The sequence below is a fragment of the Mesocricetus auratus genome, unplaced genomic scaffold, assembly GCF_017639785.1.
Source record: "Mesocricetus auratus isolate SY011 unplaced genomic scaffold, BCM_Maur_2.0 Super-Scaffold_100676, whole genome shotgun sequence".
Taxonomy (NCBI): Eukaryota; Metazoa; Chordata; class Mammalia; order Rodentia; family Cricetidae; genus Mesocricetus; species Mesocricetus auratus.
In genome coordinates this window covers 113,556,286-113,574,059 of record NW_024429266.1, presented here as the reverse complement: position 1 = coordinate 113,574,059, position 17,774 = coordinate 113,556,286, and the positions used below count along the sequence as shown (strand labels likewise).

The 17,774-nt window shown below is 37.6% G+C and overlaps 1 protein-coding gene across 3 annotated transcripts in view; it reads right to left on the bottom strand.

Moving 5' to 3' along the window:
- Window positions 1-17,308, bottom strand: part of Pals2 (protein associated with LIN7 2, MAGUK family member) — a 51,592-nt gene extending 34,284 nt beyond the window's left edge. The window contains exons 1-2 of one of the 3 annotated variants that reach the window (XM_040737446.1): window positions 17,222-17,308; window positions 9,108-9,226 (exon numbers count right to left, since the gene is read on the bottom strand). In XM_040737446.1, the coding sequence (XP_040593380.1) occupies window positions 9,108-9,226; window positions 17,222-17,252 (150 nt within the window). In that variant the 5' untranslated portion in view covers window positions 17,253-17,308. Of the gene's footprint in view, window positions 1-9,107; window positions 9,227-14,864; window positions 14,968-17,221 lie in introns of those variants that run through there. The other 2 variants (XM_040737447.1, XM_040737448.1) reach the window with 2 other exon arrangements.
- Between the last annotated feature and the right edge of the window lie 466 nt (window positions 17,309-17,774).

The window sequence follows — 17,774 nt, the reverse complement described above, 5'->3', positions numbered from 1 at the left end:
GATTGCAGATAGATCCATATCTATCATCATGCACAAAAGTTAAGTCCAAATGGATCAAAAACTTTAACATAACTCCAGTCACACTGAATATCTTAGAAGAGAAAGTGGGAAGTATCTTTGAAATTGGTACAGGAGACCGCTTCCTGAACATAGCACCAGTAGCACAGACACTAATATGGACAATTGATAAATGGGACCTCCTGAAACTGTAAAGCTTCTGCAAGGCAAAGGACACAGTCAACAAGACAAAATGGCAGCCCACAGAATGGGAAAAGATATTCACCAGCCTTACATCTGACAGAGGGCTGATTTCTAAAATATATAAAGAACTCAAGAAGCTAGTCATCAAAACACAAATAATCTAATTTAAAAAGTGGGGTACAGAACTAAATAGAGAATTATCAATAGAAGAGTCTAAAATGGCTGAGAGACACTTAAGAAAGTGCTCAACATCTTTAGCCATCAGGGAAATGCAAATCAAAATACCTTTGAGATACCATCTTGTTCCTGTCAGAATGGCTAAAATCGGAAACACTAATGACAGTTTATGCTGGAGAGGATGTGGAGAAAGGGGAAAACTCCTCTACTGCTGGTAGGAGTGCAAACTCTACAGTTACTTTGGAAATCAGTATGGTGGTTCCTCAGGAAAATGGGAATAAGTCTACCACAAGAGCCAGCAATTCTACTCTTAGGCATATACCTAATAGACACACATACATACAACAAAGGACATCTGTGTATCCATATTCACAGCAACATTATTTGTAATAGCCAGAACCTGGAAGCAACCTAGATGCCCCTCAACTGAAGAATGGATAAGGAAAATGTGGTATATTTACACAATGGAGTACTACTCAGCAGGAAAAAATAATGGAATCTTGAAATTCCCAGGCAAACGATGGAACTAAAAAAACACTATCCTGAGTGAGGTAACCCAGTCACAAAAAGACAAGCATGGTATGTACTCACTCACATATGGATATTAGAAATAGAGCAAAGGATTACCAGACTACAATCCACAGCACCAGAGAAGCTAGGAAGCAAGGAGGACCCTAAGAAAGACATACATGGTTCCCCAAAGAAGGGGAAAGGGACAAGATCTCCTGAGCAAATTGGTAGCATGGGGGGAGGGGGAGATAATTAGGAGAAAGAGAAGGGAAGAAAAAGAAGGGAGAGGAGGACATGAGGGAGCAGGAAGATTGAGTCGGGGGGGGGGAAAATACAGGAGAGCAAGAAAAGAGGTACCATAATATTGGGAGCCATTATAGGTCTAAGGAGAAATCTGGCACTAGGGAAATGTCCAGAGATCTATAAGGATGACCCCAACCAACTAAGAATCTAAGCAATAGTGGAGAGATTACCTTAAATGCCCTTCGCCTATAATGAGATTGATGACTACCTTATATATGCCATCGTAGAGCCTTCATCCAGTAGCTAGCTGATGGAAGCAGAAGCAGACACCCGCAGCTAAACACTGAGCCGAACTCCTGGAATCCAGTTGCAGAGAGGGAGTTGTAATGAGCAAAGGGGTCAAGACCAAGCTGGGGAAATGCACAGAAACAGCCGACCTGAACAAGGGGGAACTCATGGACCCCAGACTGACAGCTGGGAAACCAGCATAGGACCGACCCAGACCAGCTGTACGTGGGTGTCAGTTAGAAGGACGAAGCAGTCTATGGGGCCTCTAGTAGTGGATCAGTATTTATCCCTAGTATACAAATGGACTTAGGGAGCCCATTCCACATAGAGTGATACTCTCTTAGCGTAAACACACAGGGGAGGGCCTAGGCCCTGCTCCAAATGATATGGCAGACTTTGAAGATGTCTCATGGAAGGCTTTACTCTCCCTGGGGAGCAGATAGGATAGAAGGTTGGTGGCGGTTGGGGAGGAAAGGAGGGAGAGGCAACTGGGACTGACATATAAAACAATGTTGTTTCTAATTTAAATAAAAAATTAAAAAAGTTATGAAACAGACTGACAAAGAATCAGCAGCTTTGATTAAACATAGGGGGAAATGTCGAAAGACCTAATACGATTTGAATAGACAATTCTATTTGATTTGGATAAGAAAATATTACAGCCTAGAAAATGCAACAGAGAGTAAGAATGGGGATGTTTTCAGCTTTCTGAAGGGTCCTCCATCTGCCACTTTAAAAACCACCTTGCCCATTTGACTTGCATGTTTTTGTGCTTAGGAAAAGCTGTAAAGATTCGTGTTCTGTAGGATGCAGACGATAACTGGTTCACTACATTCAAGCACTGTATCAACAGATTCTAAGTATTCTCCTGTGTTAGACATATAAATAACATATATAAGGCCATGTGCTGACTGCTTCAATATAGAAATGACCGCTGACTTGAATATTCATAACACATATCCTTTCCTCTCCTCTCTACATGCTTTATTACAAATCCGGTGAGGCTAAGTGGCAACATGATGAAACTATTGGCAGACAACAGTGTGTCTCCTGTGAGGGTGGAAGGTAAAGGTAACCCAAATGCCCCCAAAGTTCCTTCACATCACAGACTGGTTTTATGGAAATAAGGACTCTCAATAAAAAATACAGAAAAGTTTAAGGAAGTGTTTAAGTGAAATTATAGCTACAGCAAGATTAATATGAAGAACCAAATTCTGAAATATATTCAAGACCAATTCCACAGCCAGACATGATGAGATGTGCCTGCAAACAAAACACTTGAGAGTGGAAGCAGGAGGATCAGGAGACCAAGGCCACTGAGAGCTATACTGTGAGTCTGAGGTCAATTGGGGATATGAGATTCTATCAAAAATTTTTAAAGTATCAATTTCACTTTTCCTAGAACAGGAATACAGGACCATAGTTATAATACATAGTTATTAAAGTTCTGAGGCATTGTGAAAAAAACTTGACACCATTAATTTACTTTAACATCAAAACTTATTTAGTAATTTTCAGGAGGTGTCAACTTAAACTTAATTCATCAAACTAACAGGGTCATAGGAAACCTTCAAAACCAGTTAAGAGCAGGGAACACACCCCCAGTGGGAGGCTAGCCTGGTCTACATAGCAAATTCCAGGTAGGCAACAAGGATGTATGTATGTAAGGATGTATGTATGTATGTATGTATGTATGCATGCATGCATGTATGTATAGTGAGACCGTGTATTTAAAAAAAAAGATGAAGGGACAAATGAGTCACATGTTTGATTAAATGAGTCTTTTCCTTTAAGATATGGCAGTATTAGAAGGCCAGGATAACTCAATAAAAATGTATTTCACGGCCGGGCGGTGGTGGCGCACGCCTTTAATCCCAGCACTCGGGAGGCAGAGGCAGGCGGATCTCTGTGAGTTGGAGGCCGGCTGGACCAATAGCCTCCGAAACAATACAGAGAAACCCTGTCTCGTAAAAACAAACAAACAAAAAATCCTAAAAATGTATTTCACCTGTCACAAGTAGGGAAGAACTTGCCATGGCTAATAATGTAGAAGTGGAGGATCTGATGCAAATATGGACTAGCCTTCTTGTAAGTCCTGTTCTGAGGATCCTAGTCACCATCTACATCTGAGAAAAACAAGCTGAGAATTTCTTCTAGAATTTCTGGCTATTTTACATGAGTACGATCCGTGCATACTTGCAAAAAAAAAAAAGTAAGTAACCAATATAGTTCCTAATAATAATTAGTAGGGTAGCAGTGTTACTGTCTGTGACCTGTCCTTGACCCTTAAAAGAGCAAGGCTCATACATAAACTTTCTATTTTCTTACAACAGGGCTAAGTATATAGTCATTCCTTATTAAATATTTTATGGAAACGGTAAATAAATGGGAAATGAATTCAGCTGGGATAAAAGCTAATTTTCCTTTATCTAAGGATCTAAACTCCTAAATACTAGAAAAGTCCAAAAAGACCCCAGAATAAAAACTTGTGTGGGCATAGAAACAAGGCAAGAACAGAGAAGCTATATTCCTTTCCTGCTTTATGCATATGTGACATCAAACACAAAGAACTTGGATCCAAACAAAAGAGGAGGACTATACTAACTAGACTGGAACTCTCTAATAAGAAAAGGACTTCTCAGAAATCACCTCACTATCCAAGTTATATCACAGAACATCTAAGAACCACTGCAAGATAGCTGCAGGGTTAGAGCCGCACAGATGCCAGCAACTACAAAATGAAATTTGCCATTTTTTCAAGAGAGAAGCAAGATTTAAAAAAATAAGTTTGGTTTAAATAGTATCAAATATGTAAGTATCTTTTTATATTAAGTGTTGGAAACAACTTTTTACATTATGACACAAAATCAAGCCGCAAGATACACACACAAAAATGTCTAATTTTATATGACTATGCAAACACTTAAGCACTTCTCATCAAGACACAATACCAAGACACAAAAGCTAGAGTCAAGACACAAGTCACATTATAGGCAAAAGGCTAATTTCTCTTTACACAAAGGTCTTTTACAAACCAACTGACCAGATGATTAAGACTATGAACAAAAAGAAATCACAGGAAGGGAAATTAAAACTTCTACACAAATAGAAAAAATTACAAAACTACATGTATAAGAGAAGTACAAATGAAAACTATACAAAAATGCTCCTTTCTTTTTCAAAAATTGTCAACATCCATGGTAATAGATCAAGTTAGTGAGAAAGTAGGAAAAAGACATTCACATACATTTTTCTAGTGAGAACACACACATGAGCAATTTAATCAAATCTTACAAAATTAAGTGATTTTCCTAAGAATCATGAAGCATACCATGATTATATATTAACAGTGTAATCTATAACAAAGGTCATATAAAAATCTACCAAAATGATCAAGAAATTTCCAATGGAAAATAACATTCACTTTACATAATATAGATATCTTGGGATGGTGATATAGACTCATACACAACATAGGCCTACAACTCCATTATATTTGTTAGGGAGAGACTTGATGCTTCCCACTAAGATCTAGAAACAAAAAAGGTAGCACTCCTACTTCTAGTCAGTATTTGTATTGGAGTGTTCTAGTCAGGGCAAGAAGTCAGGAAACAAAAGCAATCCAGAATGTGAGGAAAAAGGAGGCAAAGCTATTTTTATCCCACATATCACATCGTCTCCAATTTACAAAATCCTCAGTGTGTACACTAAAAAAAAAAAAAACAATTAGAACCAACAAGTTTAACAAAGTTGCATAATATGAGAAAATATTCATAATAGCACTAAAAGTAAAACACTGGAGTATGCTTCGAAAAACAATTGGAAACTTATAAATCTATTAAAACATTGTTAAAAGAAACTAAAAGATTGAAATAAACGTAAATCAGATTGCAAGTTTTGATTACCTTAACTAATACACCACCTTGTAAAACTTGTAATTAAAACTATTTCTGTGATGAAACACCATTACCAAAAGCCACTTGGGGAAGAAAGGGGATGTTTTGCTTACAAACCCTGAGTTACAGTCCTCTGGGAGAAGCCAAGGCAGAAACTCAAACAGGGCAGGAACCTGAAGGCAGTAGCTGATGCAGAGGCCACAGAGGGGTGCTGCTTACTGACTTGCTTCCCATGGCTTTTTCAGCCTGCTTTCTTATAGAACCCAGGACCACCAGTACAGAGGTGTCTCCACCCACAATGGGCTGGGCTCCCTCACTGATCACTAAGAAAACACCCTATACAGGCTTGCCTAGAGCCTGACCTTATGAAGGCATTTTCTCAATTGAGGTTACCTCCTCTCAGATGACTGACTCTACCTTGCATCACATTGATATAAAACTAACTAATACAGAGGACAGTAACTCTCAACTCTTGTAAGTTCCTAAGTGATCAAAATATTCACTGTAACAGCTATTGGAAACAGGTGACTTTGTAGCAACTAACAGACTAATTCTAAAATTCATACATTTGACAAGGGACCTAAACATGCCAAAAAGCAAAAGCAAAAGCAAAACCAAAACAATCAACTAACCAACCAACCAACCAACCAACCAACCAACCAACCAAATAAACCCTGAAAAAGAAAAAATAAAGGAAAATCACGCTTCCTGGCTTTAAAACTTGCCTGTCTTTGCATGATCTCAGGTGAGGAAATAAAGAAAAGACAAAGGCAGGCAGATCTCTGTGAATTTGAGGCCAGCCTGGTCTACAAAATTGAGTCCCAGGACAGCCAGCACACAGAGAAACTCTGTCTCAAAGAAACAAAAACAACAAAACAAGAAGGAAGGAAGGAAGGAAGGAAGGAAGGAAGGAAGGAAGGAAGGAAGGAAGGAAGGAAGGAAAGACAAGACAGAAATGGAACACAGAGGAAGCTGGGATCAAATAGTCTGGGCTCTCCAATGGAGAAGCTGCAGCACTCCAGAAGCTCAGTGGGTTTATCATAAACAGTTGAATGGGGAGGCAGGATATACAGCTAAATTAAGGAGGTGGGTTTAGCTAATCTCATTAGGAGAAGTCTCCATAGAGGAGCAGTTTTCAGGTGGTGAACATCTTGGGGGAGAAAGCTATGGTGGGAATTTTCTCCACATACCATCATTCAGAACCACAAGGAAGGTTCTGCCGTCTCTCAGAGTCTTACCAAGGAGAAGGCTTTCCCACTTTAATGGGGCAATGGAGTCCTTGACATGGTCATGACCATGTCAACAAAACACATTTACTCAGGACTTCCTTACCTCCACAAAAAACTTATTAAAAGCAACAAAGCTGTGTTTATCTGTTACAAGACAAAAAGCTGAATGGAATCAAATTAAAATCATCAAATATACCCACACAAACTCCCAGTGTCCCAGGGGAAAGACTAGGTACCTCAGTCAGCCATTTGTCCAGGGTTTCGTCTCTGAAACCTAACACTCATCTATTTTCTGATTAGCACATTCTAAATCTCCCTGTTCTTGTCTGGTATGTGAAAAACACACATATTACAGTTTGTGTGTGCATCTCACACACAAGAACATTCGCTGTTCTATATTTCGATTGGAGTTTCTATTGAGTTTCATCTGGGATTTGTTCTGTTGATCTATTTTCAGATTTAGCAATTCTTTCCTTCTGTATCTAGTCTTCTAATACTTAAACCTATCAAATGAGATAATTTCGGATATTGTATTTGAGTGTTAAAATGTCAATTAGATTTGATTCAGATTCTCTAGTATCAGTATTTTACATGTCTTCTCTTTTTCTCTTGTCTATTAAGATGGGCTAATGTCTTGTTCAAGTCCTTATTTTTGAAATACAAAAATTGTAAACTTGAATATTACTCACTTTCCCCCATCTGCTGGTGGTAATTTTAATGTCGTATGTATGAATCCTTTGGTAAATCTAAAAGTGTTTATCTCTGTGTGTCCTAGAAATTTTTACAGTTTTAGTTTTTAGATTTAGCTCTTGGATCCATCTCATAAGTTACTTTTTATATGTAGTATGAGATAAGGCTCCAACTTTATATGTGCCACACTAGTCTGTTTGCTGAAAACACTAGTCTTTCCCCTGGGACACTGGGAGTTTGGGCATCCTTGGCTAACAGAACAATTGACCATTGCTGTGTGGGTATATTTGATGATTTTAATTTGATTCCATTCAGCTTTTTGTCTTGTAACACAGCTTTGTTGCTTTTAATAAGTTTTTTGTGGAGGTAGGGAAGTCCTGAGTAAATATGTTTTGTTGACATGGACATGACCATGTCAAGGACTCCAGTGCCCCGGCCCCATTAAAGTGGGAAAGCCTTCTCCATGGTAAGACTCAGAGATGGCAGAACCTTCCTTGTGGTTCTGAATGATGGTATGTGGAGAAAATTCCCACCATTACTCTATGTTAAATAGAGCACTGAAAAGGTAAGATTAGAATACCTGTCCTAACCCTTGGCCCTATTATTTACTCTAGTACATTTTAAAGGCCTTAGGAAACTACAAGTATACTGTAAAATGCTTTACATACTATTAAAATGCCTAAACCTACATAAAATCCTTAAACATGAGAGCAGTGATGAAAGTGATTCAGCGACAATAAAAAGTGACAATCAACAATATAAGATATGGAAAGAGTAAAATTATTGTACCAACAGGAGCCCAAGGCAAGCCATTTTTAGCATGGGCTTAAATGGCTCTACTTACGTCCAAAGGCGCAGAAGCTGAACCTCAAAAGAGTAAGTTGTTAAGGTATGGGGTAAGAAGTCACAATGTGAAATAAATAACCACCTGTATTTTATGAAAATACAGCAATATTAAATATACACATTATGGAAATGTCTTCTTACCACATGACCTCATGAGTAGCAGTGATGAATGAGCCACATTAACTCATATTTACCAATGGAAAGGAAAAATGGTTGTCAGAAGCCTTAAAACACAAGAAATAAAAAACAAACAAAAAACCCCACATAGGTGAGATCTGCATTCTAGCAGTACAATGCAAAACAAACAGGAGAAGGTGGGCCCATGAAACAGAGGCTGGAGGACGATCAGAATGGCTTTCCAAAAGCAAAAGCTGCCCGCAACAGCTCTAAGGTATGAGCCAGCAGGATGTGAAACGGACAATAAATACACTGAGCTTTCCTGATATTCAAAAAAGTATTATTAAGAAATTGCAAATGAAATAAAACAGAATTACAAATATGCCTGTAAAAAAGTTGTCTATTAAGTGAGTTAATAATGTTTGCTCCAGAGTTGATTAAGAAAACACATCTAAAATACCAGGGTTATGGAAGAAAATCTAAAATTTCAAAATAAAAGAACTAAATAAAAGTGATTACAAATTTAAATGACAAGCAGGTATAATTTACAATGAAACAAACAAACAAACAAAAAAAGCCAACCACCTTGCTGGTTGGAAGTGAAGAGAGAACCAAAATCCCTTTCACAGACTCCAGCTCAACCCTGCGCTGCTATGACTGGTCTAGCTTTAAGGTACTATAGGTACTATAGGTAAAAAGCTAAGAGTCATCCCATTTTCTAAAGGCAGAACAAAAGAGACAAGTAAACCTTATCTTTGCATACAGTAACATTTCATCATGTGACAAGTGTTATTTGCTAACTATGCAGAAAGGTGAATCAACTAAATTTACAAAATGGTGGTCACTGAAAACACTTCCACAAAAACAATTTTCAAAGTCCTTCAGGAATCTTATGAATAAATTACTATACCTTAGCAAGTGATTTCACAATAGGATTCTCCATAATCCCTTTGAGAAAAATCAGGTCTATTTCTTCTGCTCCTGTAGACGAGGGCAGCTCCGTAAGGTTTTCCAAAACTTGCTGTATTTCTGTGAGATAAAACACAGGTAAGAACCAGTGACTACATAAAGGAACACTCAAATTCCAGGCCATTACGCAGTAAGAGTATAAAGTTATGCAAATAAAAAGAAAATAGCAAAAGTCTTGAAAAATCTTACCTAAAAAATAAATTGTTAAACACTGAGTTTCACATTAATTGCTGTTCATGAACTGTATAAATGTTTAAATACAGATTTGATTTTATAAGGCTGCATACACTTAATACAAACATACTTAAGACTCATTTGCTTTCTTTTTAACTTTGAAGATCCTACCCAAGAGGAAATAAAATACAACATAGAGATTAAATTAATACACACACACACACACACACACACACACACACACACACACACACACAATTCCTGTGCATTCAAAATCAGATCACTGGTAAATTCCACCAAACATTTAAAAACAGAATTAAAACTAAAACTTGACAAACTTTCCAAATAATGTAAGAACACTCTTCTTTGTTTGTGTGTGTGTAGGGAGTGTGTGAGGGAGTTGAGAGAGGTTTTCACTGTGCAGCTCTGGATGGCCTGGAACTCAAGAAATCCACCTGCCTCTGCCTCCAGAGTGCTGTGATTGAGGCATGAGCCACCATGCCAGGCAAGAAAATCTTGCTAATACATTGTGTGAAACCAGTTACTTTCTTCCCAAGCCCAGACAAATACACTTTTAAGAAAATTACAGCTAATATCCCTTAGAAATACAGATGTAAAATACTAGCTAAGTAAACCAGAAACATATAGAAAGTATACATAAATCCCAAATATAAATTATCCCAAGAATACAATATATGAAAGTCAATCAGAACCCAAGGGCATTTCAAACAGATACAAGAGAAAGTGTTTGACAAAACCCAAAACATTTCATGTGAAAAACAAAATACTCCCAAATTCCTCTACTCCCCCTAAAAGCATTAACAAAACTTATAAACTAAATTCCTCACCCAGGACAGGACATCTATAAAAAATATGAAGCTAACATCATACTTAATGGCAAAACACTACATGATAGGGAACAGGTAATCTGGCTTCTCCATTACTGTAAAGCTAATGGTGTTTCTAACCAGATGACTAGATAAGAGAAATACAAAACACTGGAGAAAGGGGTTAAATGTGACTATTTCTATTTAAAATGACAAGTTCTTACATATGGAAATCCTAATATGCAACAAAAATATTTATAGGAGTAGTGGGTCCCTTAGACGGCTTAGTAGAAAAGGCACTTGCCACCAAGCTCATGACCAGAGTTTAATCCCTGGTACACACCAAGTAGAAGAAAGAATCAAATCGTAAGTTGTCTTCTGACCATTATACATGCGCATGCATGTATACACACACACACACACACACACACTCAAAATCTCACTCAACACTTAAAGAATGAACAAAGTCTAAATAAATGGAAGGGGCCTGTGGTTAGGCCCTGAGTTAAATCAAAACCTGTCCAAAAGCTACAGCAATCGCAACTGTGTGGCACTAGCACAGATACAGAAAGAGTTAAACTCTAGAAGTAAATCCATAGATTATCAGACAGTGAACAAGACTTTCAATAAAAGAAAGCTCCCCCGCAACCCTACAAGTGGACAACTAATCATTTATAAGCTTTTTCAGGGATAATTAAACATATATAAAACGTCAACACAAACCTCTGTTCTCAACAAATTATCACATTCTTAATTTTATTAGTTTTAGTTCATTTTGACGTTTCTTTAAAAATAAACTAATACAGCAGCTATTTAAAATTCACAAATATTTTCATTATAGCAAAACACAAAAATCAAAACCAGACTGTATAACTACAGAGCTGATAATACAATGCAGCTCTCCCTGTTTATGCTGCCTACCCAGGCTTGTGGAATATTAGTTAAAGATTATCTACATTAGTTTTGTTTTTTTGAGACAGGGCTTCTCTGTGGCTTTAGAGGCTGTCCTGGAACTAGCTCTTGTAGACCAGGCTGGTCTTGAACTCACAGAGATCCACCTGCCTCTGCCTCCCACGTGCTGGGATTAAAGGTGTGCACCACCACCGCAGGGCAAGATGTGCTACATTAGTTTATGGTGTGGAATGATGCAAAAATGTGTTGCATTCTCTTATGTTGCATTTGTTTAACTCTGTGAAGCTGTGTTACTTAGCCTGTCTGAAACAGGTCTAATAAAGAGTTAAATGGCCAATAGCTAGGCAGGAGAGAGGAATAGGCGGGGATGGCAGGCAGAGAGAAGAGTGAGGGAGGAAGCCAGGGGCCAGCCACCCAGCAACACAGCCAGACTCAGAGTAAGAAGGAAAGCAAGAGATGAATAAAGAAAGATAAAGGCCCAGAGGCAAAAGGTAGACCAGATAATTTAAGAAAAGCTGGCTAGAAACAAGCCAAGCTAAGCCCAGGCATTCATAAGTAAGAATAAGTTTCCATGTATATATCTAGGAGCTGGGCTTGAGTTCCCCAAAGAACAAAGAGTAATAAAAACCAAGTACACACCCATCTCCTATATTTCCCCACTCCCTAGTAGGGCTTATTCCAGATTTGTTAATCATGTCTCCTAATCAGATCTGTAAACAGGTTTTTGTTTTGTTTGGGAAGACCTGCTACTAAAGAGACAGTCTCTACATGGTCCTGACTGCTCTAGAACTCACTATGTAGACCAGTTTGGCCTCAAATTCAGAGATCCACCTACGTCTAGATAGAAAAACGATGACTACTACACACCCTCAACTATTTTTAAGATCCCTTATGTTGCTACTGCTTTTGATCATATAGAATAATATTAGAACACTAATAAAGTACTGTAGGAGGAAGCCTGTATGCCGCCATTAGCCATGTGACTTACTAGAGGCGCATACAGATGAGGTAATAAAAGAGTGGTTTAACACACCGCTAACCACACCCACTTTAGGCATGACTAAAGACGTATACGGACGGACGTAAAGACGTATACGTACGTAGGCGGTGAACTACGTCACTAGCCAGGCCCACTTTTGGGCATAGCTAGGGGGCATTACGGGGAAGCCATAAAAGACCGAAGAACGGAAGTCTTGGTCTCTTTTCTGGATTTCAGCTTCCGGTTCGGCAGCGGGAAAACTACTGGGCTCATCTGGGTTACTTGTTTGGTATCTTGTGAGTAATTTCTACAATAAATACTTAGTTTTACTCTCAGTAAGTGTGCCGTTTATTGTTACAGAGTCATTTGGAGTGTCAAAGTACCAATCCCCCAGGTTCTAAAAGAGGTATCCCCACAGTTTGGAAGCTCAGATTTTATTTACTTTTATTAGTTATTTCTTTTATTTATGAGATTAACTATATCTTGATTGTATAAAACTATCAATCATCCTTAACTAATTTTTGTTTCCCTTGTGTTTTCTTTTTCCTTTCCCTTTTCCTCATTTTTTTTACTTTTTGATTCCAGAATGGTCTTGACTTTTGTTTCTGCTCTCTGATACTTGGCTTTTTACTTCTTGAATTTTTAAAAAATAAGATTTAGATATAATTTTTTAAAATTATGAGACAGGGTTTCCCTGGCTGTCTTGGAACTCAAGCTACAGACCAGGCTGGCCTTGGACTCACAGAGATCCACCTGCCTCTGCCTCCTCAGTGCTGGAATTAAAGGCATCATGCTCCACCATGCCTGGCTACTTTATGAATTTCTAATAAAACCTAATAAATATCTCTTTTCACCTATATTACTCTAAAGACACATGAACAGATAGAGGAAGCGTGAGGAAATTTAACAAAAGGTAACAGCAGACTGGCCCCAACTGACTAAATGAGGGATTCTGCTCTTTCTCTCCAATATTACAGACAACAGAGTCTCAACTGTTCCTTACAGATGTGTCTATGCTATTTTATGGTTTTGAACAGTCAGGGGAGGTTTTTGTTTCTTCATCATCAAAGTCTTTTCATGCCCAAAGTTCCAATAAAATACTTCCATGTTTTAAAACAAAACAAAGAAACCCTAGACAGAAGAAATACTCCAAATATTAAAGCATGAAATAAGTCATACATAGTTAACAACAGGAGGATGCAAATGTACCGAGTGCTTCCTGTATGAAATAAGTTCTGCCGTGGGGAATCCTTGAGAATTTGGGCCAGGCATTAGGCCAGGTGTCACTGAAGCAAGGAGGTGCCTCAGTTTATTCCAGTTCCAGGAAGAAGGAAAGCCTGAGAGTTCATAAGAAGTTATCTGAACATTCCACTCCCCCATATTCCATGAAGGAGAGACCTCTTAATCAGGTGTAGAAAATGAGCCTAGGCTTTTATGTGAGTGAGAGAAAAGCTAGTACTTAATCTTGCCCTCCAATCTCAAATAAGAACAAATCAAGAACTAGCATTTAGGAAATCCACCTCCATGAACAAGAGGCATCAAATTCAACAAGCATAAGCACTAAGACGGGAAAGAAAGGAGGAAGTGGAAAAGGAATCAAACACACAACAAAATGCTGGGGAAAGCCTTAAAAAGAGCCAAGGAGTTAAGGGGGTGTACCTTGGGAGTAGAGAGCACTTGTCTAGTGTCTGTGGGGCCTGGGTTTGATTCTTACCAAAAGAGGGAGGAGAAAACGGGAGGGTAGGGTAAAGGGAGGGAGACAGAAGACATGAGAAACACAAAACCACTGTGAATCACGTAAAAGCTTCTAAGGGACTGAAAGGAAGGGGAAGGATGAAGAACTGGGAGGGCAAAACACTCAGTAGATGCTAAAAAGAAAAAAATGAAAGATGGCACTTCACAAAGTGAAAAATCAGACATGCAAAGGGTGAGTGAATAAAGGGGAAAACAAATCAGTCAGTTACATTACAATTAAAATATGCTAATAAATAGTTATTATATTATGAATTTTCTGAGTGGCTATATATCAGAGCAACAGAAAAAAATCAATACTTTCCCTAAATAGTAGTAATAGCCATTTAAAGGTAAAATAAGATGTTCGGATATGAGGAACATATTATACTATATAAGTCGTTTAAAATATATTGAGGACAATTTCTATAAGGATCACTAATATAAAAAGATGGTAATTTGTTTCAAATTATTCTTTAAGAACGAAAAGAATTAAACATACTAGATATTCCAACAGGAGTTTAAGTTTAAAAAAACTGACCTGAAATAGTAAATTAGCTAATACATTTTTAAAGCCATGAATATATGGGGTTTCCTGAGCTGTCAACCAGGAAACACTAGGAAGTGTGCAGCACTGCCACAGTAACAGATAAATACTTAAACTAAGTACCTAAATGAGATTCAGTACACAAAAAGATGACAACCTAGCAGACTGATTATTTAACTTTATTACTATGCCTGTTCCCTTCAGGCTTCCTTCTAGAATGCCAGCAAAGTATTAATAAGAGCTTTAGAAAAAAATGAAGAAACAGAATGGCTAGGGAGAAAACATGAGGCCAACATAAATATAAGCTTGAAAATGGTAGAAGCAGAAACTCAAGGTAACGAGCCAGTTCCTCCTCTCACATTATTTCTTGAATCTGCCCTTCTTTCCCTTCTATCTGGCAATGCGTCTTAGCTATAACCGTATCTTGCCCAGATTATCACTGCAGCCCATCTGTAAGTGTTAGCTTCCTCTTACTGTTACAATACCTGAGACAAGCAACTTAAAAGAGAAAACAGTTATGTGGCTTACAGTTTTGAAGTTTTCACACAGGACCAATTGCCCCACTGCTCTGGGCCTATAATGGCATACCATAGCAGAAGCCCACTGCAGGGCAGAGCTGTTTACCTCAGAGCCAGGATAGGAGAGAAAGAGCCCAAGGTACCAGAACTCCTTTTGAGGGCATGCCCTCAATAAAAATCTCCCATGAGGCCCTACATCTTAAAGGCTTTGCCACCTGCCAATAGCACCATGAGGTGTGAGTCTTTGGGGGCACTCCAGATCCAACCCATGGCAATGACCCAAAAGGAAATAATTAAAATGTAAATTTTAAGCCTTTTAATACATTGCTGGATACAATCTATGCCAAACTTTGTAGCTTAAACCACCCAACCCTTCCCTAGCCTTGACACAAAATCCTCTCCTGTTTACCACCGTTTATAGATAGCCACCTTTGCACAGTTAATTCACACTCAACTTTCAGAGGCAAAATCTCAAACTCACTGGCTGCTCCAAATAGGATTTCTCTGAATATACATATATTCATAGTACTGTATAATTCCTACAAGCCCATATAATTATATGTGATTTTGTTCACAGCAAATTCTGTGTTCAGAATTTGTTCAAATTCTGAAAAGTGCAGAAATCAGACCTGTCTTGCTCCTACCTGAATCCCAAAGAACTAGGATGCAGTTTGGTACATTATAGGTTCTCAATACTGTATTTTAAGACACACATACACACAAACAAATATGTAGCATTTCAATGTATCTTAACAACCATAGTTTTGAACTATCTATTTACTCCCATGAATAATTTCACAAGATATGACAGAGTAATTTGTTTAACTGTTTATATCACTGAAGTGGAATAGTTTTACAATAATATTTCCTACTGTTGTACTTGTAAGCATTCTAAAACACCATGCAAAGTAATTTTAATAAAATGAATAATATTTAACTACCTATATTCTTTTCTAAAAATTTCACAATAGAACTTTACAGAAGTGTTTTTACTCAGTTTTAGAACTGTAAGTAACCAAGTGAACTATTCTAAGTATTCAGTTTGGACTAGATTACAATTTAATATTTAAAACCTTTTTGTTATTACATTTGGTGCTATATTCACACCCATTTGATTCAAGAAACTGAATTTCCCAAATGAAAATGACAACTTAGGTATTAAATCAAGATGTTAAAATTATTTATATTTCAAACATAATCACATACCTGATACCGGCTGCCTAATTTACAAAATTCATGGAATGCCATATTAAGAAAAAAATCTCACCACATATTTGGGAAAACTTTAAGAAAGTACCCAAAAGTCATTTAAATAATTTCTATGTGCTCGTAATAAAGCAGCAAAATCCTTTTACGAAATACAATTCCAAAAGACGTAACAAAAAGAGCCCAATTAAATGGTGATGCTTCCTTAAGATCAGGTTTTGAAACTATACTGATCATTGTTGGAGGCTAGGTAGGGCCTGTGTGTGTAATAAGGAGTACTATTCTTTTGTTCCCTACAGGGCCATGCTTGGCAAGGCTAGCAATGGTCTGCCACAAGCACTCTAGGGGGCCTGAGGCCAGGGCCTTGAACTTAACATTTTCCCTGTAAAGTTGTGGTCAAATGTGAAATGCTTTGCCTACTAAAGGAACTCGAGCTCCCATAAACCAATCACCTTGTAACAGAGATTACTATAACTTTCTGGCACTTCTTTTTAAAGACATAGTTTTATGAAGTCTTGGTTGACCTTGAATTTTTTATTGTCCTCTCTCCACTGCAAATTCTAGTATTACATACAAATGCCACCACCCCAGCTTCAACTCAGTTCTTAGAAAAAATTTCCAAGTTATGCCATGCTTTCAGAAATATGTCCTCTCAAACAGAAAGAAACAGATTTCATAAAAGGCATTTTTAATTAGTAAATTCTAGCCAGACACAGTGACATGTGTCTTTAATTCTAACACTTGGAAGGTTAAGTTAAGATCAAAATTCCAAAGTCAGCCTAGGTTATATAGTGATTTCCAGGTCAGCCTCTGCTACCAAGCATGACACTATGTCAGAAACATCACTGCCCACCACCTAACCTACAACAAACAACAGCACAAAAACAACAATGAAATGTCCCATTCTGAATGATGAAAAAGATTAAAATGTGAAATTTGGAGCCCCAAATGTAAAGATAGAATTTAAATTCATTTTGAATACCTTCAAGCCTTCTGCTATCCTCTATAAATATTTTGCTCTAAAGAAAAATTCACACTTTTCCCTAGAGAGACAAAGATGAGGCAGTCACACAAAGTCTCCACAGTATAAGTCTCATGGCTGTCAACATGCTTCCTGGTTCTACAGAACCTTCAAGCTGTTATGTTTAATTTGTTACTAACTTGGTGGTTTTGTGTGTGAAGATCTTGACATCTTTTCACAGACTTCTTGCTGAATGTTTAAGTGCTGTGCTCTACTCTGAAAAAGATGTTAAAATTTTAGTTTAGATTAATCTTTTGTGCAGCAATCTTAATTCCTTGATTGACATTAATAGTTTGCCTTGAGATTCAGCTGCATTTCTACACACATGGCTACATCTTCTACAAGGGGGGACAACTAAGTGACTTTATGGAAAAATGTGAACTGAGGATTTACTTTCCCTTCAAGACACAAGAACAATTTTCTTCCTTGTAACAATTTAACAAATTTATGTTCATTTAGGGAATTTGTTAAATTTTACTGGAATACAATTATTTTTATTATCTGTAAATACAATCTTGCAGATCGACTGAGTATGGAGACATCTAGATATCGCCATCTGTAATTTTCCGCATTTGACTATTTTAGTCAGATTTGCCAATATTACTTAGCTCAGTCATCGCTTTTCCTCATAGATATGGTCAATCACTATTCTTTATATAAGAAAACATAATACAACATTAAATTAACTGTAGC